This window comes from Oncorhynchus nerka, linkage group LG18 (genome assembly GCF_034236695.1).
Source record: "Oncorhynchus nerka isolate Pitt River linkage group LG18, Oner_Uvic_2.0, whole genome shotgun sequence".
Taxonomy (NCBI): Eukaryota; Metazoa; Chordata; class Actinopteri; order Salmoniformes; family Salmonidae; genus Oncorhynchus; species Oncorhynchus nerka.
In genome coordinates, this window is record NC_088413.1 from 49,467,633 (window position 1) to 49,495,174 (window position 27,542).

At 43.3% G+C, this 27,542-nt stretch overlaps 1 protein-coding gene and 1 long non-coding RNA gene across 2 annotated transcripts; one reads left to right on the forward strand and one right to left on the reverse strand.

The window, feature by feature from the left end:
- Window positions 1-325: 325 nt before the first annotated feature.
- ehd4 (EH-domain containing 4) lies at window positions 326-27,187 on the reverse strand. Its single transcript, XM_029687780.2, has 6 exons — window positions 26,886-27,187; window positions 21,929-22,105; window positions 11,643-11,740; window positions 3,667-4,079; window positions 2,560-2,724; window positions 326-1,580 (listed from the first exon to the last, which is right to left on the reverse strand). The coding sequence occupies exons 1-6, from the start codon at window positions 27,113-27,115 to the stop codon at window positions 1,023-1,025; spliced, it is 1,641 nt and encodes a 546-aa protein (XP_029543640.1). The 5' UTR covers window positions 27,116-27,187; the 3' UTR covers window positions 326-1,022.
- LOC115146029 (uncharacterized) lies at window positions 26,905-27,266 on the forward strand. The gene is made up of 2 exons (XR_003866084.2): window positions 26,905-26,992; window positions 27,180-27,266. It is a non-coding gene; the product is annotated as an uncharacterized LOC115146029 (long non-coding RNA).
- Window positions 27,267-27,542: the final 276 nt, after the last annotated feature.

Here is a 27,542-nt window from a genome sequence, read left to right on the forward strand (position 1 = left end):
TAACAAGCTGTTCCTGTGGACTTCCAGTCATAGCACTAACACTAGTTAACAATGGCTCCAGAAACTACCTTCAACAGCCTTCAAACTGCACACACAGACATACAAATTGTATCTATAAGTTCATCTGACTCTGGGTAAGTAGAAAAAAAAGGGGTTAAATTGCCTAAATGTCAGACTGTGGCTTTAAGGCTGAAGAGATGAACATGCATATCACTTAAACTATTTCAATAACAATGTTACAAACATTCATAAACTTGTTGCGAGTATCAATGACGTGTCCTCAAGGAATCCACTCCTGTCCTAAGCACACAAACATGGGACAACATTGATTTTGTTATCCAAACTGTTTATTTTTTTGCAAAAAGACCACCATTGCCTCAATGCTTGATTTTTCAAAACCAGACTGTGCTCTCTGAAAATAGAAATCTCTTTCCGGTAGGTAAAATGGCCAAGCCGCTTAAAACGAGAGGAGATGCACTCTAACCTTTGTCAAGTCTATGACATCAACCTCTCCATGTGAAAACTTCCTCTGTATCTCACCCAGACAGCTTCCCAGGATGTATTTGTTCAAGAATACAATTCCGCATATTTTCTCTCTATATTTTGACTACAGACTAAACATATTTGAGACAATTGTGAAATTGTGTGGCAGAATGGTACTGTAGGCATTGTATGGTAAGCACCGTTCCTGGATACTTATACAACTAACCTTCACTAATTAACTAAAGTGCAGTGTCAATCTTTTAAATAAATCCTTCATTGATGAAAATAAAAGCTTTGGGTCAAAAAAAGACATTTTTAATTCCAACTTTAGTAAGGTCACTGCTTGTTTTTGAGTCAAATTTCCCCCCCGCTTTATTTCCTGTTAAGACTGGATCACTGCCTATTTCCCAATATTCACACTAGCACACTACTTAGTATGCATGGCCAAAACATCACATCATACTACATAATGTATGAGTTTGGGCATTGGGACACAACAGAGTTGGAGTGTCCTCCACTGGTGTTTCTTTTGCTCGTCCTTAGTCCGCATCGTGGTTGTAGAGGATGTCAGCGACCTCGTTCTTCCTGTGAGCGGGAGGCACCAGGTGCTGAGGTAGTTCAGAGGGCAGCTCGTACCCCTCCAGCTTCACCTTGATCAGGTGCTGCGCCAGGGCAAACTCCTCGTCATCCAGCATGCCGTCTTTATCACAGTCCGCCAGCTTCCAGATCTTCCCCAGGACTGTGTTGGGCAGACGGGAGCTCATCATCTCCTTCTTGGCGTTGACTCCACTAATTTTCCCGTTGATGGGATTCAAGGAGTAGAAGATCTCGTCGTACTTGTGCTTGTCATGGCTCACGATCCAGTCGTCACAGTCAGACCCGGCGCTGATGCCCTCTCCGTAGCCCTGGCCAAAGGGCCCATCCTGGGAGCCCTCAAAGGCCCCGCCGCTCACCATAGCTGGTGGCGCCTTGCTCTCCTCATCGCGGATCATGGTCATCAGGCCGGAGATCTTGTTGGCCAGCATCTTGTCCACAGACTCGATCAGCTTCATCTTCAGGGAGGGGAACTTGCTGAAGTCATAGTGCTGGAGCTGCTCCTGTATAAACAAAAGATATAAACAAAAAGACACAAAGAACGTTCAGAGATCAATGTAATTTGTTGTGGCCTAAAATCACACATTACAGGCTTCCTGCATACAACCAATAAGTAGGGTGCAGGTAGGATCTGGATTAAAGGGACCCTAAAATCATATCAGGGTTAAGATAACGGTGGGTTGACCAAAGGGTATGTTACGGTTACATTTCATTGTTTGACTGTTTCTGATTGACAGGTCTCTGAGGTGCTGTGTAGAACATTTTGTTAAGTAAAACTCCCATGACTAAAATGCAGAGAAATTTGAGACTATGGCGGGTGGTCCCTCTCCTCAACACACAACAACAGGACCGGGCATAACACTGCTCCTCGGGGATCCATACATACTAGAACATGCTCAATGTGGAGCATTCTCTCTAGACAATGTCTCATAACCAGCTGCAATGCTCTCGTGTCCAAGTGTTGTGATGATTTTCTAGGTTCAACGAGTTGAGCTACTCCCTTCCAAATCCAAAGCCAGGCTCAGTCTACCTCTGAGGCCTAGCTCTCGCTCTCCTGTGTAGCTGACAGAAAACAGCTGCGTTCACACAGAGCTGGGGAAGTGCCAGGGGTGTGGCCGTCTCTCGCTTTCAACTGGATGGAAACGTCCGGCAACGATGACGTTCTGATTCATTGTTGACGATCTATCCCCTTTACTTGAATCTACACGTACGGCCTCACAACTCCCTTGAGGTGTTCAAGTTAACTAAACCGATTAAGGGTAAATATTTGACAATACTCTGCATTTTCAGATGAGCCATTGAGTTGCACCTAGATGATAACCTATCATGCGTCCCAAATGGGCACGCTATTCCCTTTATAGTGCACTACTCTTGACTAGGGCACAGATAGCACTGGTCAAAAGTAGTGCACTATATAGGAAATAGGGTGCCATTTGGGACATAACCACGTTCATTCTCTGGAGCCATGGTAACCCAGCTGACCTGCATCTTGACGACGTTGGGGAAGTCTCCAGCGGATATGTGGTGCTCTCTCTGCAGTATGGTGTAGATCTCAGGAAGTCGCATGATCAGTTCCTCCTTCTTCTTCTCCTTCCCAAACAACGACGGCATCTCTTTCTTCAGGTAGCTGATGATGTAAGCATGCACCTATGAAAGAGAGAGAGAGAGAGAGGTAATGTATTAGTATGTTTTAGCATGAACCACTTGTCTTTTGAATTCATTTGCAGATTTCAGCTTTCTACATATTCAAATAAAGTTCCTATTAAACTGTAGGTATGGGGTCATGCTGCTGTCGAGCAAACTCAGTCTACATCTGTGTGGTTCCCTTCCTTCTCCATGCTTTGATATTTTCATCTGATTTCATAATGAGACTTGCACAGTATGTGTGAACTCAAATTGTATGAGGGGAAATGATAAGGTGGGTTAAAAATAGAACACATCGGAAAGAAGTTGATTGCATTCATTCAGCAGGGTCCTTCAACCTCTCCAAGCATTGTTGGACCAGCAGGGTTATCAATGTGTTCGCAAGTGCAACTCCACCTTTTAAGATGTCCTTGCCAGGGGAACATTCACACCAATGTTTACACTAACATGTCCTCAATAAAGGGAAGGAAGTTCGCTCCAGGGGACAAGGTAAGGTTTTGCCTTTAGTTTCCATATTATGTTTATTCCTCTCGGAAGCAGGCAGGCATTGTGGGATGGACAAACAGACAGACAAAGACAGACAAGGTCGGCGTAAACATGGCAGACAGACTGGCAGGGACAGGGTGGGAGAGGTTGAGAGGGTGGGTAAGCAGGGTCTTAGTTTTTTGTTAGGACGTCATACATTCTCCACTGACCAGGGAATATGGCCAACCTGGGGGTACAGAGTGCTTTACTACATCACATGGTCTCACACTCACACACTCTCAGCATAGAAGGAAGAAATACAGAGAGCTGTGGGATTCCTGTTTTTGTTTGTTTGTTTGTTTATTTATTTAGATCCCTGTTAGCTTTTTCAGAAGCAGCTGATTTGGGCAGAAAGCACAGGATTTGGCAGGGCAGAGTGGGGAGAACAGTAACGGTAGAGTTACCGTAGCAGCTTATTACCTTAGCAAGTCGAGCCCGTTTGATGAGGTCATTGAGTTTGCGTAAGGCAGCATTCCGAGGCAGGCCCTGAATGTCCTTGAAGAGGTCTTGCGTCTCTGCCTCAAAGAGCCTACGGTTTTCCGTGTTCCGCAGGGGTTTGGCCCAGAACGAACCCAGGTAGACCCTCACCACCTCGGGTGTGTTGATCACCTTCCCCAGGGACCACATCAGAGCTCCATAGACCCTCATCAGCTGCTGGCTGTCCACCTGGTCAGCCTTGTTCAGCACCACGCGGATCTTGTCGTCCTGGCCACGGAAGGCCTTGATGGCCTCAGAGAACTCGTCTGATATGTCCAGTTTGTGAGCGTCAAAGAGGAGGATGATGCGGTCCACCCGCTCCCCGAACCATCGCAGCACCTCTGAGAAATCATAGCCTGTTGAGTGAAAAAAATAAAAAATACAATCATGACGCTCAGCTAACATTGAAGAGGTATCACTCTTCGATAAACATCAATTATAACTGATATACAGTGGGGCAAAAAAGTATTTAGTCAGCCACCAATTGTACAAGTTCTGCTACTTAAAAAGATGAGAGGCCTGTAATTTTCATCATAGGTACACTTCAACTATGACAGACAAAATGAGAAAAAAAAATCCTGAAAATCACATTGTAGGATTTTTAATGAATTTATTTGCAAATTATGGTGAAAAATAAGTATTTGGTCAATAACAAAAGTTTCTCAATACTTTGTTATATACCCTTTGTTGGCAATGACAGAGGTCAAACGTTTTCACAAGGTTTTCACACACTGTTGCTGGTATTTTGGCCCATTCCTCCATGCAGATCTCCTCTAGAGCAGTGATGTTTTAGGGCTGTTGCTGGGCAACACGGACTTTCAACTCCCTCCAAAGATTTTCTATGGGGCTGAGATCTGGAGACTGGCTAGGCCACTCCAGGACCTTGAAATGCTTCTTACGAAGCCACTCCTTCGTTGCCCGGGCGGTGTGTTTGGGATCATTGTCATGCTGAAAGACCCAGCCATGTTTAATCTTCAATGCCCTTGCTAATGGAAGGAGGTTTTCACTCAAAATCTCACGATACATGGCCCCATTCATTCTTTCCTTTACACGGATCAGTCGTCCTGGTCCCTTTGCAGAAAAACAGCCCCAAAGCATGATGTTTCCACCCCCATGCTTCATAGTAGGTATGGTGTTCTTTGGATGCAACTCAGCATTCTTTGTCCTCCAAACACCACGAGTTGAGTTTTACCAAAAAATTATATTTTGGTTTCATCTGACCATATGACATTCTCCCAATCTTCTTCTGGATCATCCAAATGCTCTCTAGCAAACTTCCGACGAGCCTGGACATGTATTGGCTTAAGCAGGGGGACACATCTGGCACTGCAGGATTTGAGTCCCCGGCAGCGTAGTGTGTTACTGATGGTAGGCTTTGTTACTTTGGTCCCAGCTCTCTGCAGGTCATTCACTAGGTCCCCCCGTGTGGTTCTGGGATTTTTGCTCACTGTTCTTGTGATCATTTTGACCCCACGGGGTGAGATCTTGCGTGGAGCCCCAGATCGAGGGAGATTATCAGTGGTCTTGTATGTCTTCCGTTTCCTAATAATTGCTCCCACAGTGGATTTCTTCAAACCAAGCTGCTTACCTATTGCAGATTCAGTCTTCCCAGCCTGGTGCAGGTCTACAATTTTGTTTCTGGTGTCCTTTGACAGCTCTTTGGTCTTGGCCATAATGGAGTTTGGAGTATGACTGTTTTGAGGTTGTGGACAGGTGTCTTTTATACTGATAACAAGTTCAAACAGGTGCCATTAATACAGGTAACGAGTGGAGGACAGAGGAGCCTCTTAAAGAAGAAGTTACAGGTCTGTGAGAGCCAGAAATCTTGCTTGTTTGTAGGTGACCAAATACTTATTTTCCACCATAATTTGCAAATAAATAAATTAAAAATCCTACAATGTGATTTTCTGGATTTTTTCTCTCTCATTTTGTCTGTCATTAGTTGAAGTGTACCTACGATGAAAATTACAGGCCTCTCATCTTTAAGTGGGAGAACTTGCACAATTGGTGGCTGACTAAATACTTTTTTTGCCCCACTGTAGCTGTACTGCTATTGGTTACAGTCTTGTCTGCAGAACATCTGATTTACAATCTATTGCAATGTGACGATTTCCTGCACTTGAAAAGATAGATGGAACACAAACAAATAATCAGACAGTCCGATTTTTATACATCCTCTAACTAAGATCTCTACAGTGGGCCAAGGGTGGAAGCACCATCTTTTATTTATTTTCCCAGGTAAGTTGACTGAGAACACATTCTCATTTACAGCAACGACCTGGGGAATAGTTACAGGGGAGAGGAGGGGGATGAATGAGCCAATTGTAAACTAGGGATTATTAGGTGACCATGAGGGTTTGAGGGCCAGATTGGGAATTTAGCTAGGACACCGGGGTTAACACCCCTACTCCTACAATAAGTGCCATGGGATCTTTAATGACCTCAGAGAGTCAGGACTCCCTGCTTAGCTTCAGAAGCAAGCCAGCAGTGGTATGCAGGGTGGCATGCTGCTGGCTTAAAAGGGATAGTGCAAGATTTTGGCAATTAAGCTCTTTTTCTACTTCTAGTCAGATTAACTCATAGATACCAATTGTATTTCTCCGCTACCAGTTTTATGTCTCTGCAGCTATGCTAGCTGTTCCGGTAGACTTCCAATCATTGGGCTAAATGCTAGTGAAACTACCTTCAAACTGGACACTGAGCCATACAAATAGTATCCAAGAGTTCATCTGACTGGGTAAGTAGAAAAAGAGCGCACCATCTCTTTAAAAGGTCACCACTAATGTTTATACAACAGCCAACCAATGACTACACTCTGGGCCTCCTGAAATAGAATGAGGCTTGACATATGAATGACAGATATATATCCTTTATGTTTCTGTTGACTAAATACACACTATTGGAGGTTCAAACACTAGCCTACAGGGACAGGTACAACAAAATGTGCATGTGGCAGCTGTGGCACTCCTTTTCTAAATAAACCATGTCAGGGTGTAATGAAAATGGGTCCACAAAGACAGACACCTAGATCGTCTTACAGATTTCAGGAGGCGTATCATATGCTGGCCCATTGACAAGTATCGTTAGACGGTCCCCAGTAAAAGTGTGCATACATGCATTTGCAAAGGACGTTACAATCAAATGATTGCCTGGAAGACGACGCATATTGTGATTTTCTTGAATGAGCAATAATCCTCAAATAATTGTGCTTCAATTTCAAAAGGAAAATGTAAAAAGTTGCCTTCGAGCAGCAATCAATTTCCCTTTAATGCTGTGTTGCTAACACACACAAATGGCAGGGATTACAAGGCTATTAAAAATGAGAGCAGCCTAAAAGGGCCAAGCCATTTAGGAGGAGTTCTGAGAGAGAGGATAGTGTGGGAACTGTCAACGATGTAATGACGTGAGAGAGTACTCAGAGGACATTGGTATAGACGGACACTCATGAAACAAACTTGAAAACTAATTTGAATCAATTGGAACTTGGAAATATATCAATACCACTTCTTATTCTGATAACTACTCCGAGTTCACCAAGTCCAGTAATCATGAATGACTTAATTTGGCCATGATGTTTAAGTCATATTCAAAAACGCCCACTCTGTGATTTTGAGGAGTGGGCCTTTAAAAATGTACAATATAATTCAACATGAAAACTACCGATGTTGTGATGCTATGATGAGTCATTGAAAGAATGTTTAAATGGCTAGAGCTTGAGGAATGCAACCTCAGCTGTACACAGAGAGCAACCAACAACAGATGTAGAAGAACGCCCATATCCCCATGGTATGTGTCCCAAATGGCACCCTATTCGCTACATAGTGCATTACTTTTGACCAGAGTAGTGCACTACATACCGTTGAAGTCAGAAGATAACATACACCTTAGCCAAATACATTTAAACTCAGCTTTTCACAATTCCAGACATGTAATCCTAGCACAAATTCCCTGTTTTAGGTCAGTTAGGATCACCACTTTATTTTCAGAATGTGCAATGTCAGAATAAGAGTAGAGAGAATGATTTATTTCAGCTTTTATTTCTTTCATCACATTCCCAGAAGTTCACATACACTAAATTAGTATTTGGTAGCATTGCCTTTATTTAGTTTATCTTGGGTCAAACATTTCAGGTAGCCTTCCACAAGCTTCCCACAATAAGTTGGGTGAATTTTGGCCCATTCCTCCTGACAGAGCTGGTGTAACTGAGGCAGGTTTGTAGGCCTCCTTGCTCGCACACGCTTTTCAGTCCTGCCCACAGATTTTCTATAGGATTGAGGTCTGAGCTTTGTGATGGCCACTCCAATACCTTGACTTCGTTGTCCTTAAGCCATTTTGCCACAACTTTGGAAGTATGCTTGGGGTCATTGTCCATTTGGAAAACCCATTTGCGACCAAGCTTTAACTTCCTGACTGATGTCTTGAGATGTTGCTTCAATATATCCACATAATTTTATTTCCTCGTGAAGCCATCTATTTTGTGAAGTGCACCAGTCCCTCCTGCAGCAAAGCACCCCCACAACATGATGCTGCCACCCCCGTGCTTCACGGTTGGGATGGTATTCTTTGGCTTGCAAGCCTCCCCCTTTATCCTCCAAACATAACGATGGTCATTATGGCCAAACTGTTCTATTTTTGTTTCATCAGACCAGAGGACATTCCTCCAAAAAGTATGATGTTTGTTCCCATGTGCAGTTGCAAACCGTAGTCTGACTTTTTTATGGCGGTTTTGGAGCAGTGGCTTCTTCCTTGCTGCGCGGCCTTTCAGGTTATGTCGATATAGGACTCGTTTTACTATGGATATATATACTTTTGTACCGGTTTCCTCCAGCATCTTCACAAGGTCCTTTGCTGTTGTTCTGGGATTGATTTGCACTTTTTAAAATTGCTACCAAGAATGAACCAGACTTGTGGAGGTCTACATTTTTTTCTGAGGTCTTGGCTGATTTCTTTTGATTTTCCCATGATGTCAAGCAAAGAGGCACTGAGATTGAAGGTAGGCCTTGAAATACATCCACAGGTACACCTCCAATGGACTCAAATGATGTAAATTTGCCTATTAAAAGCTTCTAAAGCCATGACATCATTTTCTGGAACTTTCCAAGCTGTTTAAAGGCACAGTCAACTTAGTGTATGTAAACTTCTGACACACTGATATTGTCAATTACAAATGAAATAATCTGTCTGTAAACAATTGTTGGAAAAATGACTTGTGTCATGCACAAAGTAGATGTCCTAACCGACTTGCCAAAACTAGACTCCAACCTAAGTGTACTTAAACTTCCGACTTCAACTGTAGGTCTATAATCAATAGCCTAACTGTTAAATGTGCCTGGCTTTGTAAATCATCCATACAATCCATTCGGAAAGTATTCAGACTCCTTCCCCTTTTCAACATTTTGTTGCATTAGAGCCTTATTCTAAAATGGACAAAAAAACAAACATTTTCCTTATCAATCTACACACAATGCCCCATAATGACAAAGTGAAAATCAATTTTAGAATACGGTTGTAATGTAACAAAATGTGGAAAAAGTCAAGGGGTCTGTATTCCTTCCAAATGCACTGTAGATCTTGTCATGACATGGCCCTTTCTGGGTGTAGATCATGGCTACCTCCCCTCTCCTACACCCAGGTTCTGTTATCTCAGGTTATAAATTCCTGGCGGAGACTCTTTCCCCCTGGTCATGCAGAAAAAGAGAGCACAGAGAGAGAACAATGGACACTTGGAGACACCTAATTCACCAAAATGGTAGAATTAAACATTGTTTCTGCTTTTGAGAATGATCCCTGGACACTTAAGGGACAGTCATGTTGAGTGTGTTTCATTTGGTGATCTCATGAGGTACAGGAAACACACATATTGGTACATTCCCCAGCTATCAAGTTTACATCTAAATATTGTGAAATATATTGTGAAAAGTACATGACTAAACATGAAACTATTTGTGAAAAGATGTAATGTGATATTAACCTTCACACCCCCGTGAGCCCAGACCCAGATTAGGTGTCATGGACCGCCCTTTTCTACTGTTACATATAAAACCCACTCATGACCCAATTCACGTCAGACTAAGCAAACCCCAGTGTGAGCTGTGGTCATGAATAGTTAGGACTAAGCTAACCCCAGTGTGAGCGGTGGTTGCATATGGTTGAATTTCTGAGACCAAAACATGCCAGGTGACGCTGGTGTGTGAAGTGGTTTTGCCACCGTACTATGGTCTAAAGGCCAGTTTTATTGCTTCTTTAAATCAGAACAACAGTTTTCAGCTGTGCTAATGTAACAGTATAACTTCCGTCCCTCTCCTCACCCCAACCTGGGCTCGAACCAGGGACCCTCTGCACACATCAACCAGTCACTCACGAAGCATCGTTACCCATCGCGCCACAAAAGCTGCAGCCCTTGCAGAGCAAGGGGAACAACTACTTCAAGGTCTCAGAGCGAGTGACGTCATCGATTGAAACGCTATTAGCGCGCACCACCGCTAACTAGCTAGCCATTTCACATCAGTTACACTAACATAATAGCAAAAGGGGTTTTCTAATGATCACTTAGCCTTTTAAAAATGATAAACTTGGATTAGCTAACACAACATGCCATTGGAACACAGGAGTGATGGTTGCTGATAATGGGCCTCTGTATGCCTATGTAGATATAAAAAAAAATAAATGTAATCAGCTGTTTCCAGCTACAATAGTCATTTACAACATTAACATTGTCTACACTGTATTTATGATCAATTTAAGGATATATTTTTTTAAATGGACAAAAAAGTGCGTTTCTTTACAAAACAAGGGCATTTCTAAGTGACCCCAAACGTTTGAACGGTAGTGTATATATAAAACATTGTTAGAACAGACTCTCTGATTCACTTAGGGTTGTTTACATTGTTCCAAATGGTCAGAAAAAAATATAACATTGTAATCTAACAGTAACGGTTTGGCTCACATAATACTCACACAATGGTTGCTCCTATACCCTCCAGTAGTTTCCACAAGTAAGTCAAATGTCTCCCACAGATCTGACTTCCCTTTTCCCTCCTGAGCAACCAGTAAACACTTGCTCGTTTTGAGTTACTATTAACATTCTGTATTGACATGTTTCCTGTTTTGTGTGGACCCCAGGAAGAGCGGCTGCTGCTTTCGCAACAGCTAATGGATATCCAAATAAGATAAGCAGCCAAAATCAAGTTTTTTTTCACAATTTCAATTCACAAGATAGAATGAATGCAGGCATCAAGAATTGAACCTCGATTATTGAGCTTGGATGCTGTCATTGGACGCGACGCAACATGAGCGCAACATGGGCAGTAGAGCAGCTTTCATTGATTTTTAAAGGAAGCATTCCCTCCATGGCTGATGTCTGACTGCAACGCCAGTTGCCCAATGGTTGCAGCGTAGCAGGGTCATAAGACCTACTTCAGTATGACTTCATATCTCAGGGTCTCCAGTGGAGGCTTGGAAAGCCAATGTTGGATTCTAATTATGGAGAAAACATAACTACAGCACTGGAGGCATTGCATCATGTTGTGATATTATCAGATGTAATATTGGTACAATTAGGACAAACAGCTGGCATAGAGTGACCTATCCGTTGACAAGAACTACACAACACACTTAACACAGCCATACAACCCATGCTTTGACACTTTAAAAATCGCACTTGATTACTACCCATTTACCATTAGTTTTATCAAATTAGTGCACTGTTGAATAAAAAGCCAGTATGTTAAATATCTGCACCTGTGAAATGTATACAAACAAGCATAGACTTGTTCAATTGATTCATCATAAACAAAACAACTTTGATTTCTTAAAGCAATGTACAACCATAGCTCTCCCAAGTTGGGTAGTTTGATTGATACAGACCTTCCTCCTGTACCAATCAATGCCACATCTCAGCTCGATAGCTAGCTACTGACCTCGGCTAATGCGTTGCTTCTCTCCAGACAGGATTCCTGGTGTGTCAATTATACTAATACCCCGGAGGACCTGGTTAGGGATCTGGGAACAGATTAACCTACAGGAGAAGAGAAAACACAATACAAGGTTACAGACATGAATTGAAGAGCAGCTCCAGAAAAACACCCTGCTAAACTCAGGTTGTCAAAACATATTAAGGATGTTTTCTTCCTATTTTTTTTACCCCCTTTCTTCCCCATTTTTAAGCTGGTATGTTTTGGGAAGAGCAGTGATTCAGCCATTCAGATCAGATCGCGTGTGATGGTAACAGAGATGGCTTTAGTGATCGCCGTAAATCTGGCTTGTTGGCAGATTCAGGCCAACACCGGTGATGTCTATTATTTTTGTCTGGGCACTTGGGCAGGAAGGATTCAACTGCAAAAATAAAACATGATGTAGGTCTAGTATGCAACCAGTGTGCCTTCTTAAGCTCTATAAATTCCGCTATGTAAAATAACTGATACTCCAAGTGACATCTTGTGTGACGCACATTAACGTCCACTGGAAACAATGTGCATTGTCAGAGGTTCCTCTGGAAAGGAGGAGATGTCCTCTGTCCTGTCAGGAATGTCTTTGACCTTAACTTGGCCAAGTGTCATATAAGTACTTAACCATTTCCCATGGATTACAAACATCTGGAAATAGGAAACATGCTTCCGACAAGTGTTGTTTGTTTAAAGTTAAAGCTAAGAGAACCTCTTGACTGAGCCAACAACAGACATCAAAGATATTGTGGTTGCAGCATGCACTAAAGGAAAAGTGACAGTCACTTCCCTCTCCTAACTGTTTTCAGAAAAAAAATGACAGCTATGTCAAAAGGGCTGGGCTGACAGGAAGAAATGGGACGACAATACCAAAATAAAATCGCTAACTTCTGCTTTTTTAAAACATGATTACATTAAAAAAATGGATCCAACCAAACCTTCTAACCACAGAGAGAGAAAAGCAAATTCTTTTTTTGTTTGTTTGCACTGCAGGAATGCAGGATTGGACAAATGTAGTCAACAAAACATATTTAGAATGTGAAAAAAAAACAATTTCAAATATGTTGTTTTCTCGTTGCACACGAATGAATTATACAGGATGTTATAATGAATAGGGACCCCCATGTCACTAACGTCTGATTTATTAGGACAAGTGAGAGAGGGAGGTAAACGTAGAGAAGATAATAGATCATGGGGCAGTGGGAGGTGGTGTCTGGTTGTAATCAATCCTCATATCAAGGAAAATGTCTTCACCTTGAGGTATCAGCTAGGGGGGGATGTTGGCAATTCCACATATATCTCTGCTCAAAGCCTCCGCCAAGGCTCAGCTGCCTATTTATGTAATGGAAAGTTCCACATGCCACAGCATTTCAGTAATAATTGTAACTATGTGGGTAACCCCTGACATTGAGTTGCTCTTATACCCACGGATCCTTCAAATTAAAGTAATGTAATTCTATGCTTCTACCTGTGTGTAACACTAATTACTTGTTACAATATTGTTGTTACATAAATGTGAAAGCAGCTTTGTGAGAGCAACATAAAAAACAGCTGCCCCTAAAAACGAACTAATCAAAGGGGGGGGGGGGGGGGGGCAAAGCACGTCCCACCGGGCAATTCAATCCAGCTAGAGCGCAATGGGACAAGGACATGTCGGCCAACCAAGCCCTCTTCTAACCCGGACGACGCTGGGCCAAATTGTGCGCCGCGTCATGGGTCTCCCAGTCACGGCCAGCTGTGACACAGCCTGAGATCAAACCCGGGTCTGTAGTGAAGGCCTGCGCCACTCGGAAAGCCCCCACAAATGGATTTTAACAAACAATTGGTCCCCGGGAAAAATGCATCCCTCCGTTGAATTTCAAAATCCGGATGTGGCCCTCGAGCCAAAAAGTTTGCCCACCCCTGAACTAATCTCTTTGAAAAAGGCCTGTCGCATCGATATGAGTCAGCAACATATATTCTAGTATTGACTACAACGTGTAGGAATTTGTCATCATAAATTCAGCCTCGTCTAAAACTGAGTTTTAACAAGTAAATGAAGGTGTCAATAATTCATGCCCCCTTTTGCTAAACTACACGTGCAAATCGCCCCTCCGCCCACTTTTCCCCCTTCATTAAATGGGGCTCCGTTGATTCGTCTCCCCGAATGGGCTCAAAGGATCATGGCCATTGAGACTGAAAAGCCCCATATGGAATGACCATGCCTCCGGCTCAGCAATGCATGCTTCCAGCAGGATGCACAACTATGGTTTGCATGCCCTGCTGAAGGACCCTACCATACAGAATACGTGGTTGGAGTTTGTTAGTCCCTGGGGCGGCAGCGTAGCCTAGTGGTTAGAGCGTAACCGGAAGGTTGCAAGTTCAAACCCCCGAACTGACAAGGTACAAATCTGTCATTCTGCCCCACTGTTCCTAGGCCGTCATTGAAAATAAGAATTTGTTCTTAACTGACTTGCCTAGTTAAATAAAGGTAAAAAAAAATATTTAAAAAAGGTCACTAGCACAGCTACCCAGCTAGCTGGCTAATGTTAGCCTACCTCAACACAACTCGGATTTGGCTTGAAAACACGATAACCTTTCAGAAGTAGGCAAATAATTAGTCATGATTGTGATGTCGCCAGATTGACCTAAGATGCAGTCAGTTAAAACCTGTTGAATTGGCATTATTTACATTTTTGGAAAAATAACATTCCCAAAGTAAAACGGGCTATTTTGTCAGGACAAGATGCTAGAATATGCATATAATTGACAGCTTATGATAGAAAACACAAAAGTTTCCAAAACTGTAAAATATTGTCTGTGAGTATAACAGAACTGATATTGCAGGCGAAAGCCTGAGAACAATCCAATCAGGAAGGGATTCTTATTTAGAAAGCTCTGTGTTCCTATGCGTCCCTATTGAGCAGTGAATGAGATATCAACCAGATTCCTTTTTCTATGGCTTCCCTAATGTGTCTAGTGTCACAATACATAGTTTCAGGCTTTTATTTTGAGAAATGAGCCTGAACGTCAACATTGCGTCAGTGGTCAGCTGGAGGCTCTCAGAGTGATGTGCGTAAAAGACAAATGCGGCCATTGTTTCTCTCTTTCCTACTAAGAAGCCACCTGTCCCGGTGGATATATTATCGAATAGATATATAACACCTTGAGGATTGATTATAAACAACGTTTGCCATGTTTCTGTCGATATTATGGAGCTAATTTGGAATATTTTGTCGTGACCACAATTTCCGGTTGAATTCTCAGCCAAACGTGAAGAACTAACGGAGTTATTTCGGCTACAAAAGTAATATTTTGGGGAAAAAGGAACATTTGCTATCTAACTGGGAGTCTCGTGAGTGAAAACATCCGAAGCTCATCAAAGGTAAACGATTTAATTTGATTGCTTTTCTGATTTTCGTGACCAGGTTGCCTGCTGCTAGCTAGGCATAATGCTAGCTAGGCATAATGCTATGCTAGGCTATCGATAAACTTACACAAATGCTTGTCTTGCTTTGGCTGTAAAGCATAATTTAAAAATCTGAGATGACAGGGTGATTAGCAAAAGGCTAAGCTGTGTTTCATATATTTCACTTGTGATTACATTTTCTAGCAATATTTGTGTCCGTTGCGTTATGATAATTAGTGCCAGTTGATGACAATTCTCCCGGATCTGGGATGGGTAGATCCAAGAACAAATTCTTATTTACAATGACAGCCTCCCGGGGAATAGTGGGTATACCTTGTTCAGGGTCAGAATTACAGATTTTTACCTTGTCAGCTCGGGGATTCGATCCAGCAACCTTTCGGTTACTGGCCCAACGCTCTAACCACTAAGCTACCTCCCGCCCCGTGTGACTACAACAGTGTTCGAACTCGCAGCAACAAACTCAAACCAACCCAGGGCCATAACAAAACATGTCGCATTTGGTTGCATAGTGTAACGGTGTCACCGGCCTGAATCCAATTTGGAGCCAGTCAGTCTACATTGGTAAAGCATAGAATTAGCTTCCAAACGTGATCACGTTATTTCCGTAACTATATGCATAAGTGAGGGATGATCACAATCGTTGACCCTGTTGTTCTGTTAGACAAAGTGCAGTTGGGTGCAGACTGATCCCCTGGTTATGAACGGATGCCAGGACGTACCATAAGGAGCAAAGGTAGGCATATTAACATGTCCAGAAATATGATTGCAATTGACCTCGAAAAATCATTTCATTCACTGTTCACTTGCTATTTTCACAGCTTGTCAGGGAAGACCTCCAAATAAATGTGCGTCATGGATTAATTACCCTTGTGACACCTCCTCCATTGTTGCCAAAATCTCCCTCGACTCTTATGAAAAGGACACGCCATCATGAGGCCTCTGATATTGACCCGAGTTACTGCCCTGATGACAAAGATGGCTCCATCAACAATGACAGGTAAGGTATGTTGTGAATTGTAGTATAAAAAAATACCTGGCTTAATAAACTAGTAGGCTTATTCCCCAGCCAAGCAGTTATAACTAGTCGTCATTTTGGTCATGAACTGCACTAGCAAAAAACGTTGTTCTTTCTTTAGAAGAAAATGCAATTTACCACTCGGCCGTCAATTATATCACCCTTTCACAGGCCCTCCCAGGCAACACCACCTCATAAGATTGCACGCTGCAGGTGCTTGAGGGATGTCCAGCTTGCAGCCTAGAGAAGACCAGCAAGGAGGCCCTCATCAGCATCATGCAGAAATGCTCTCGCTTTGAGCATTCCTATGAATGGAACAGTTAGACACATTTTGGTAAGTATCCGGCCATCAACCTTCACCTGTCAGCGGAAACAGCTTTCACAGGCTCATCATTTGTACAAATACAGAAGGTAACCCACTTTATTACTTTGATACAGTGGGGCAAAAAAGTATTTAGACAGCCACCAATTGTGCAAGGTCTCCCACTTAAAAAGATGAGAGAGGCCCGTAATTTTCATCATAGGTACACTTCAACTATGACAGACAAAATGAGAAGAAAAAAAATCTAGAAAATCACATTGTAGGATTTTTAATGAATTTATTTGCAAATTATGGTGGAAAATAAGTATTCGGTCACCTACAAACAAGCAAGATATCTGGCTCTCACAGACCTGTAACTTCTTTAAGAGGCTCCTCTGTCCTCCACTCGTTACCTGTATTAATGCCACCTGTTTGAACTTGTTATCAGTATAAAAGACACCTGTCCACAACCTCAAACAGTCACACTCCAAACTCCACTATGGCCAAGACCAAAGAGCTGTCAAAGGACACCAGAAACAAAATTGTAGACCTGCACCAGGCTGGGAAGACTGAATCTGCAATAGGTAAGCAGCTTGGTTTGAAGAAATCAACTGTGGGAGCAATTATTTACATTTACATTTAAGTCATTTAGCAGATGCTCTTATCCAGAGCGACTTACAAATTGGTGCATTCACCTTATGACATCCAGTGGAACAGTAGTGCATCTAAATCTTTTAAGGGGGGGTGAGAGGGATTACTTTATCCTATCCTAGGTATTCCTTGAAGAGGTGGGGTTTCAGGTGTCTCCGGAAGGTGGTGATTGACTCCGCTGTCCTGGCGTCGTGAGGGAGTTTGTTCCACCATTGGGGGGCCAGAGCAGCGAACAGTTTTGACTGGGCTGAGCGGGAACTGTACTTCCTCAGTGGTAGGGAGGCGAGCAGGGCAGAGGTGGATGAACGCAGTGCCCTTGTTTGGGTGTAGGGCCTGATCAGAGCCTGGAGGTACTGAGGTGCCGTTCCCCTCACAGCTCCGTAGGCAAGCACCATGGTCTTGTAGCGGATGCGAGCTTCAACTGGAAGCCAGTGGAGAGAGCGGAGGAGCGGGGTGACGTGAGAGAACTTGGGAAGGTTGAACACCAGACGGGCTGCGGCGTTCTGGATGAGTTGTAGGGGTTTAATGGCACAGGCAGGAGCCCAGCCAACAGCGAGTTGCAGTAATCCAGACGGGAGATGACAAGTGCCTGGATTAGGACCTGCGCCGCTTCCTGTGTGAGGCAGGGTCGTACTCTGCGGATGTTGTAGAGCATGAACCTACAGGAACGGGCCACCGCCTTGATGTTAGTTGAGAACGACAGGGTGTTGTCCAGGATCACGCCAAGGTTCTTAGCGCTCTGGGAGGAGGACACAATGGAGTTGTCAACCGTGATGGCGAGATCATGGAACGGGCAGTCCTTCCCCGGGAGGAAGAGCAGCTCCGTCTTGCCGAGGTTCAGCTTGAGGTGGTGATCCGTCATCCACACTGATATGTCTGCCAGACATGCAGAGATGCGATTCGCCACCTGGTCATCAGAAGGGGGAAAGGAGAAGATTAATTGTGTGTCGTCTGCATAGCAATGATAGGAGAGACCATGTGAGGTTATGACAGAGCCAAGTGACTTGGTGTATAGCGAGAATAGGAGAGGGCCTAGAACAGAGCCCTGGGGGACACCAGTGGTGAGAGCACGTGGTGTGGAGACGGATTCTCGCCACGCCACCTGGTAGGAGCGACCTGTCAGGTAGGACGCAATCCAAGCGTGGGCCGCGCCGGAGATGCCCAACTCGGAGAGGGTGGAGAGGAGGATCTGATGGTTCACAGTACCGAAGGCAGCCGATAGGTCTAGAAGGATGAGAGCAGAGGAGAGGGAGTTAGCTTTAGCAGTGCGGAGCGCCTCCGTGATACCGAGAAGAGCAGTCTCAGTTGAATGACTAGTCTTGAAACCTGACTGATATGGATCAAGAAGGTCATTCTGAGAGAGATAGCGGCAGAGCTGGCCAAGGACGGCACTTTCAAGAGTTTTGGAGAGAAAAGAAAGAAGGGATACTGGTCTGTAGTTGTTGACATCGGAGGGATCGAGTGTAGGTTTTTTCAGAAGGGGTGCAACTCTCGCTCTCTTGAAGACGGAAGGGACGTAGCCAGCGGTCAGGGATGAGTTGATGAGCGAGGTGAGGTAAGGGAGAAGGTCTCCGGAAATGGTCTGGAGAAGAGAGGAGGGGATAGGGTCAAGTGGGCAGGTTGTTGGGCGGCCGGCCGTCACAAGACGCGAGATATCATCTGGAGAGAGAGGGGAGAAAGAGGTCAGAGCACAGGGTAGGGCAGTGTGAGCAGAACCAGCGGTGTCGTTTGACTTAGCAAACGAGGATCGGATGTTGTCGACCTTATTTTCAAAATGGTTGACGAAGTCATCTGCAGAGAGGGAGGAGGGGGGAGGGGGAGGAGGATTCAGGAGGGAGGAGAAGGTGGCAAAGAGCTTCCTAGGGTTAGAGGCAGATGCTTGGAATTTAGAGTGGTAGAAAGTGGCTTTAGCAGCAGAGAGAGAAGAGGAAAATGTAGAGAGGAGGGAGTGAAAGGATGCCAGGTCCGCAGGGAGGCGAGTTTTCCTCCATTTCCATTTCCTCCAATTATTAGGAAATGGAAGACATACAAGACCACTGATAATCTCCCTCGATCTGGGGCTCCACGCAAGATCTCACCCCATGGGGTCAAAATGATCACAAGAATCCCAGAACCACACGGGGGGGACCTAGTGAATGACCTGCAGAGAGCTGGGACCAAAGTAACAAAGCCTACCATCAGTAACACACTACGCCGCCAGGGACTCAAATCCTGCAGTGCCAGACGTGTCCCCCTGCTTAAGCCAGTACATGTCCAGGCCCGTCGGAAGTTTGCTAGAGAGCATTTGGATGATCCAGAAGAAGATTGGGAGAATGTCATTTGGTCAGATCAAACCAAAATATAACTTTTTGGTAAAAACTCAATTCGTCGTGTTTGGAGGACAAAGAATGCCGAGTTGCACCCAAAGAACACCATACCTACTGTGAAGCATGGGGGTGGAAACAACATGCTTTGGGGCTGTTTTTCTGCAAAGGGACCAGGACGACTGATCCGTGTAAAGGGAAGAATGAATGGGGCCATGTATCGTGAGATTTTGATTGAAAACCTCCTTCCATCAGCAAGGGCATTGAAGATGAAACAGGGCTGGGTCATTCAGGATGACAATGATCCCAAACACACCGCCCGGCCATGAAGGAGTGGCTTCGTAAGAAGCATTTCAAGGTCCTGGAGTGGCCTAGCCAGTCTCCAGATCTCAACCCCATAGAAAATCTTTGGAGGGAGTTGAAAGTCCGTGTTACCCAGCAACAGCCCCAAAACATCACTGCTCTAGAGGAGATCTGCATGGAGGAATGGGCCAAAATACCAGCAACAGTGTGTGAAAACCTTGTGAAGACTTACAGAAAACGTTTGACCTCTGTCATTGCCAACAAAGGGTATATAACAAAGTATTGAGATAAACTTTTGTTATTGACCAAATACTTATTTTCCACCATAATTTGCAAATAAATTCATTACAAATCCTACAATGTGATTTTCTGGATTTTTTTTCTCATTTTGTCTGTCATAGTTGAAGTGTACCTATGATGAAAATTACAGGCCTCTCATCTTTTTAAGTGGGAGAACTTGCACAATCGGTGGCTGACTAAATACTTTTTTGCCCCACTGTACATTTGATAACCCAATAGTGAAACATAAATGATTTAAACTGATATTATTTGTTGCTTATTTTCTACTTCCTAGATCCATATAATGTCTAGGGCATAGCCTAAACTGATCGCTGTGTTCACTATTCCATTTCACATCATATGATATCTGAAGTGAAATAGAAAGGTGAACACAGCGATCAGGTTGGTTGCACCAGGCTAATCATAACAACCATTGACAATGTAATCGTGTGTGTGTGTGTGTGTGTGGTGTGTGTAACCAGTATATTTGATGAGGGGCCAGGAGCTTATCTACGCTGCCATGCCAACCAATGTGGAGCTGGCAAAGACCTTACCTCCAGCCACCTCGTCTGCTCACCAACGGTTGTTGATGGATAGACCAGAATTAGGTAGGTTTTAGTCTGACCTGTTCAAACTTCAACATAGTATGTTTGTTTGTAAAATATAACCTATCCTAACTGCCATTGGTATTAGAACAGTGACTATGTGTGCATGTGTTCACAGATGGATCAAATGAGCCAGCACTTGGAGACTTGCAAGATGATGTGATGGAGTCCTGATCGACAGACAGGCTTGGTACAGACGTCTCTGAATGGAGAGAGACCTGCCACTCAACACATCCACAATGTGCGGCTGAAGGTGATTACTAATAATACAGTACAGCAGAAATGTCCCGTATTTGCAACACCCTTTTCATTCCATGTGTCACAAATGAACTCTGCATGAACTCTGCCTATTTCTACAGATGGAGAGTACTGTAGATGCTATTGCCAGAAGCCAGCCTCAGTCGTCTGATGGCGAGACCAGAATTAGGTAGGTTTAGTCTGACCTGTTCAAACTTCAACATAGTATGTTTGTTGGTCAGATATCACCTATCCTAACCGCCATTGGTAATAGTACAATGACTATGAGTGTATGTGTTCACAAAAACATGTATGGAGCCAGAACATGGAGACTTGCAAAATGATGTGATGAAGTCCAGACTGACAAACAGGCTTGATACTGATGTCTCTGAATGAAGAGACCTGGAACTCAGCATTAAAAGTTTACTAGACAAATTTGACTTGTATTGTCTTTTTTTATTATTTAATTGAATGGCTTCAGTCAAAATGGGGAGGGAGAAACCCTGTGTATTCTGCACCAGGATCAGGGAACTCCTGTTGTATACGGGACACCGCACAGGAAGGTATGACCAATAAATTGTTTGCCAAGTTTACGATTACCACCAGACAAAATGCAGATAGGCACAGTATCTGTATTGGCTGGGAATGACAATGAAAGGTACACATTGTTAGTTATATTAGCAGAACACTGCGTCTATGGTGTTATGTAAAGTTTTGTTTATTCTACATGGACCTGATACTACATTTAAAATTTAACAAAAAAACATTTAGAATATCTACATAAAATCAGCAAATGCATTATCATATTAATCTGTAGGCTACTGACCTATTCAAAGATTCTTCAGGCATCTCACCATACATTTGCCTGTAGTTATTGAACTCAACCTGCAGGAGGTTTGTTTGTTGTGATTGGATGGGGGGAAACAGCTGCAAGCAAGGTTCTGACGATGGGTGTGTCTTGGTGGTGGCAAGGACACACCCAAAAAACACCCACATCAAAACCACACCCCCAAGCCATCACGTTTGGCTTCGGGCATGGCCACAAAGCATTTCTTGAGCAAGCCAAAAAACGAGGCCAAATCAGCGGGTGCAGTTCCCCTTTAATGTAAAGTGTTAGCCGTAATAATAAATAAAAACAGAAAAAAACTGTCCACTTTACCTATTGAGGAAGGAGTTACCAAAGGCGTTGAGTTTACGGAAGGGTTTCTTGGGGTCAACCACCAGAGCGTTACCAGGGACAACCCCCTCGTTCTCCCCATACATGACAGCGATGAAGCCATCCGTTGTGGGCTCTGGGCCAATCCGCATGCCTGGGAAGTCCTGCTCCAGCAGGTACCTGAAACAGAACAGAGTAAAACACTACTGTGGACATTTATATTTTGAGATCTGCAAAACATTACATCAATACAACACAGGACTTGGCATGATGGTTGATGAAGATGAAGTAATATAACAAGTGAAACGAGTGAAACATCCGACTGAAACATCTGCACAAACACCAGGCCAACGCCTACTATTACTAGGCCTTTCTGTTTAGGCAGAACGACTAAAGAATACTTGCATATGCACATTTATATGAATGCCACATACTATACTACACTACTATGGGAGTGCTAGGCCATCTGCCTAGTCGAAATCACACAGACGCAGTCAATGGCATCAAAATCTGCGTGCGAGAGGAGACTGTCAATTCACATAAACAGCACAGCATATGCCAACTTAATTGCCATGAGAATCCATAATAAAACAGTTATTTGTTATGTTCACCGGCCTGCCACAGGAGTCGCTAGAGCGCGATGGGACAAGGACATCTCGGCCTGCCAAACCCTCTACTAACCCGGACGACTCTGGGCAAATTGTGCGCCGACTCATGGGTCTCCCAGTCACAGCCAGCTGTGACACAGCCTGGGATTGAACCCAGGTCTGTAGTGACGCCTTAGACCACTGCACCACTCGGGAAGACCCTGCAAATTGATTTTAACAAACAATTGGTCCCTCCATTGAATTTCAAAATCCTGACGTGGCCCTTGAGCCCAAAAAAAAGTTTGCCCACCCCTGCTCTAAGGCCAAGGGAGAGGGGGGGGTTGACCGGGTAGGGAGAGTAGGTGTGGAGGCCTGGAGGTCTATAGTTCCAGGGAGTAAGCTATATACTCTCAGGCCCAGGGAGAGGGCAGGTAGGCGGGCAGGGAGTGTACGGCTAGAGGCCTGGAGTCAGAGGTCACCAGGTCAATGGGGGACTGCCTGGGGGTCAGGAAATCCCCAGGGAGAAGGCCAAGTGAATAGGTGTGTGAGTGACACTGTCCTTCAGGGGAGCGGAGCAGGCAATTAATGTAAAATCGTGTGGGATGAAAATTGACGAACAGAAGGGTGTGCTGTGTAGAAGGCTAGTCAGTGGATATTCTGAAAGTAGTTTGAGGGTTGTAGGTCATATGACCACAAAACTATTGAAATTAAAAACATTTTAAAATTCATGTAAAAACATGCAAGATGAAATTGGACACACTAAAGGGTGTGCAACGTGTAGACCCACTGAGTGTACATTCTGAACCTTGTTTGAAGTCAGTAGGTCACATGACCAAGGAGCTATTGTCATTTTAAATTTCGAAAAAAACTCATGTAAATTCACTTGAGATGAAAATGGACAAAGTAAAGAGTGTGCAGTATACAAGGGTAGTCAGTGGACATTCTTAACCTTGGTTGAGGTCAGTAGGTCACATGACCAATGAGCAATTGAAATCTAACATTTTGAAACATTAATGTAAAATTGTGTGAGATAAATTAAAAAACTAAAGGGTGTGCAATATAGAAGGGTAGTTAGTGGACAATCTGAACCTAGGTTGAAGTCAGTTGGTCACATGACCAGGGAGCTATTGCAATTCTAAAGTTGACAAAATTCATCTAAAAACATGCGAGATGAAAATGGACCAACTAAAGGGTGTGCAATGTGTACACCCACTGAGTGTACATTCTGAACCTTGTTTGAGTCCAGCAGGTCACATGACCAAGGAGCTATTGAAATTAGAAACAGTGAAACAGACACATTTATGTAAAATCCCCTGAGATAAAAATAGACAAACTAAAGGGTGTGCAATATATAAGCCTAGTAACTGTGAGTTCTGAAAGTAGTTTGAGGGTTGTAGGTCACATGACCAAGGAGCTGTTGAAATTAGAAACATTGAAAAACATTGACAATGAATGTAAAATTGTGTGAGATGAAGATGGACAAACAAAAGGTTGTGCTACATATAAGGCTAATCAGTGGATATTCTGAAAGTAGTTAGTAGTAGGTCATAAGACAAAAGGTGCTATTGAAATTTGAATCTTTTAAAAATGATCGTAACATCTCATGTGATGCAAATGGGCAAACGAAAGGGTGTGCAATGTCTAAGCCCACAGTGTACATTAGGAACCTTGTTTGAGGTGTGTGGGTCACATGACCAGGGTGCAATTGAATTTCAAAAATTACAATAAATAAATGTAAAATAATGTGAGATGTAAACCGACAAAAAAAGAAAGTGTGCGCAATGTGCGTCTATGCCATCGGATTAGCTAGAAGTTTTAGGACCAATGATTAAAGAGCTATTGAAATTTGAAAAATGTGATTTGTCACTACGTTGATGGTCCCCAACTGCTGTTTGTGGACATAAGGAAAACTACAGGTGAATATCCAACCTGAATCTGTCTTTACCTCGGTGAACGTGAGGAGAGTTGTAGCTAGTAAATTCGGGCAAGTTTAGAAAGAATTCAGCTGTTCTTGTTCGTCTTCATAAGAGTATTCTCTCTTGAAATCGGGGTTCCTCGAGTTTCCCAGCCATAGCCTGCCTAGGCTATATGCCTATGATCGAAATCAACACAGGTAACCTGCAATTGTTTTCAAATATGTTGCACCCTCGACAACTACTGTGATTATTATTACTTCTGTTATAATCTCCACCCGGCACAGCCAGAAGAGGACTGGCCACCCCTCATAGCCTGGTTCCTCTCTAGGTTTCTTCCTAGGTTTTGGCCTTTCTAGGGAGTTTTTCCTAGCCACCGTGCTTCTACACCTGCATTGCTTGCTGTTTGTGGTTTTAGGCTGGGTTTCTGTACAGCACTTTGAGATATCAGCTGATGTAAGAAGGGCTATATAAATACATTTGATTTGTAGCCTATTTGACTGACTTTATTTACCTAGGCAAGTCAGTTAAGAACAAATGGTTATTTTTCAATGACGGCCTAGGAACAGTGGGTTAACTGCCTTGTTCACGGGCAGAACGACTGATTTCTACCTTATCAGCTCAGGGATTTGATCTTGCAACCTTTCGGTTACAAGTCCAACGCTCTAACCACTAGGATGATAAACCTTACAGCCCAATACATCTTTAGTCTGGCATAGGGAAGATCATAATTCCTCGAATTCCTTTTCCACAAAACGACCCACGCAATCTATCTGCTTATTTGACCAGCATTACTCTGCATAGACACCAGAAAAATAGACTTGCTTTCTAATTTGAAGAGCTATGACGCCGTAGATGCTCGCGTCCCATCTGTTCTCTCATTCGCTCATGTGCATTCTAAATTCAGCGTGTAGAAGCGTGTTTTAAAAAAACACTTCATTTGATATGGGCTTAACTGGATTGCACATTTTCAACTGCCAAGGCAGTTGAAAATGTCTGGCGGAGTGCTTGATATATGCCCCCCAAGACAAAAAAAACATTGTTTTTCCTGCAAAGTTCTGGCCATGCTACAGGTACTCAGCCCTTCCTGTGAGAGGATGACATTGTGTCAAAGGTCTTGAAAAAGAGGAACGCCAGCTTGCCTTGGCCACATCCACTCAAAAGGAGAAGACATGTCTTTAGGAGGACTGTTCATGGTTTTCTACCCTAGTCTCGTCCCATATCATTGTGTGCAGTCTTGCCAACTCCTGTGGTCATTGTTCCACCAAACACATCACGTTCAGCTTGACAATGACCATAGCAGTTGACAAGACAGCACAAACAGATCTGGGATCAGGCAATGATCAACTCCCCTGATTCATCATTACATTCCTTAGAATTGGGTGGGATTCTGTCTGATGTAACTGAGCGCTGCAAGAATGAAATCCGCTATTGTGTAGGAGCAGTACAAACACCAAGTAATTGTGTAGTCTACATAGGATAAGAAACTATTTTCACTCAAGTTTCTTTTTTAAAAACTTTTTTTTTAAACTTTAAGGTCAAGTAATAAAAGGGATTTGACTAAATTGAAACCATTTTTCTTCTTGTGTGCACATAATCTGCAATGTGAGATGTGACCCCTGCGACAAAAAGGGGTGTGTTGACCTAATTCTCAGTATTGTGCATCTACTTTCCGCAGGCTGGCAGCCCACCAGAGGCTCCTTTCCTAAAGATAGTGAAGCTGCATGTCCCATCTTGATGCAGAACCTGCCGCTCACCTAGTTACTAAACTGACAGTGTTTGCTCTAGGCCTGGTGAGTCAAAAATAACGTGTTCAAAATTGTCATTGAAACTGAGAAGTTAGACGTTTATAATGGTTCTATTATTTGTCACCTATTGTGGTTGGTTGTTCGGAGACCTGGAGTGCACAAAAGACTTAAGTTTCAATGGTCACCAGACGTGTCATTGATATTAATGGGGGAAACTGGAAAGCAACCAATCAAGAACAGGCTGGTGGATTAACTTGTTCTCGCTAAGCAATGTTCCCCAACTCCAGTCCTTGAGTACACCCATCAGCACACATTTAATGTCACTACGTCTTGACATTTAAAAAAAAAAACATATCTAAGAAGCAGTTAGTGTGGCACCTCCCTCCCCTGATCTAAGGACAATGGGAAGTCTAATGCATGTTGTATTGAATGTGAACATGGAATATTGGTAAAGATATATTTTTTTAAACAAACCATCTACAACCTCAACATAATGTTAGATCATTTTCTAACACTACATATTAGGTTGCAGAGGGCAACAACCTTCATCTGTGGTTGTTTCCTCATTTACATTTTGACAGCTCAACTTGTCAAAGTACTTGCCTCGGGATTATTTAACAACTCAATAATTTGGCATGCAGGCCCTGTAGGTAAAATACAGTTGTCACAAAAATGAGGCTGCATAACTGTTGCAGATGTCTGGATGGACTACCTTATGAACGTCGTCTTCCCCGTAGAATACTGTCCAACCAGTAGAACCATTGGCTTGCTCTGAAAATCTGCTGCCTCCAACGCCGGTGAATGGAAATCATGAAAAAGGTACGTTTCTTCCAATGGTAATATTTTTTTGGTGTAAAGTTGTTGAAGACCCTCCGTTACAGTTTGGTACATCTCGCCGTCCTTGTTTCTGCCTCCTTGTTCATTATTCACCCAACTAAACATGATGCTGTTGTTCTTCTATGTTCCCAAACCAAGAACTAACGTTTGATTTCCTTATTTTTCACAGCTTTCAAGATTTGCGCAACGATCTACTTTGCATCCGAATGTCTCACTTGTTACTTCCAATAAAATATGTTCTTCTTTGGCACATGTATTCCACGGTTGTTTTCCAACTGATTACTGGTCGCTCACAGTAGTTCCTCTGCGTGGCGCAGTGGTACAGTGTTGACTCTGCCTTACCTGAACGGCACCGCCCTTCCTGTAAATAACATAGGGGCATGACAGAATTCAAGAGCGAAAAATACTCTAGCATGCCCAATCCTGGTCTTGGAGGGTAAAATCACTTGTGTTTTTTTTTCTACCTGGTAGTTAATTTTACTAACCTGGTGTCCCAGGACTAAATAAATCCCCGATTAAAAGGAGATCGATT

What these genes read in the sequence shown, in the direction of transcription:
- ehd4 (XM_029687780.2), bottom strand. Translation starts at nt 27,115, where the DNA reads ATGTTTAGTTGGGTGAATAATGAACAAGGAGGCAGAAACAAGGACGGC. An exon ending in GGTAACTCCTTCCTCAATAG is followed by an intron (nt 11,741 to 21,928) that starts GTAAAGTGGACA and finishes CTTCTCCTGTAG; the next exon opens with GTTAATCTGTTCCCAGATCC. An exon ending in GAAGCAACGCATTAGCCGAG is followed by an intron (nt 4,080 to 11,642) that starts GTCAGTAGCTAG and finishes TTCACTCAACAG; the next exon opens with GCTATGATTTCTCAGAGGTG.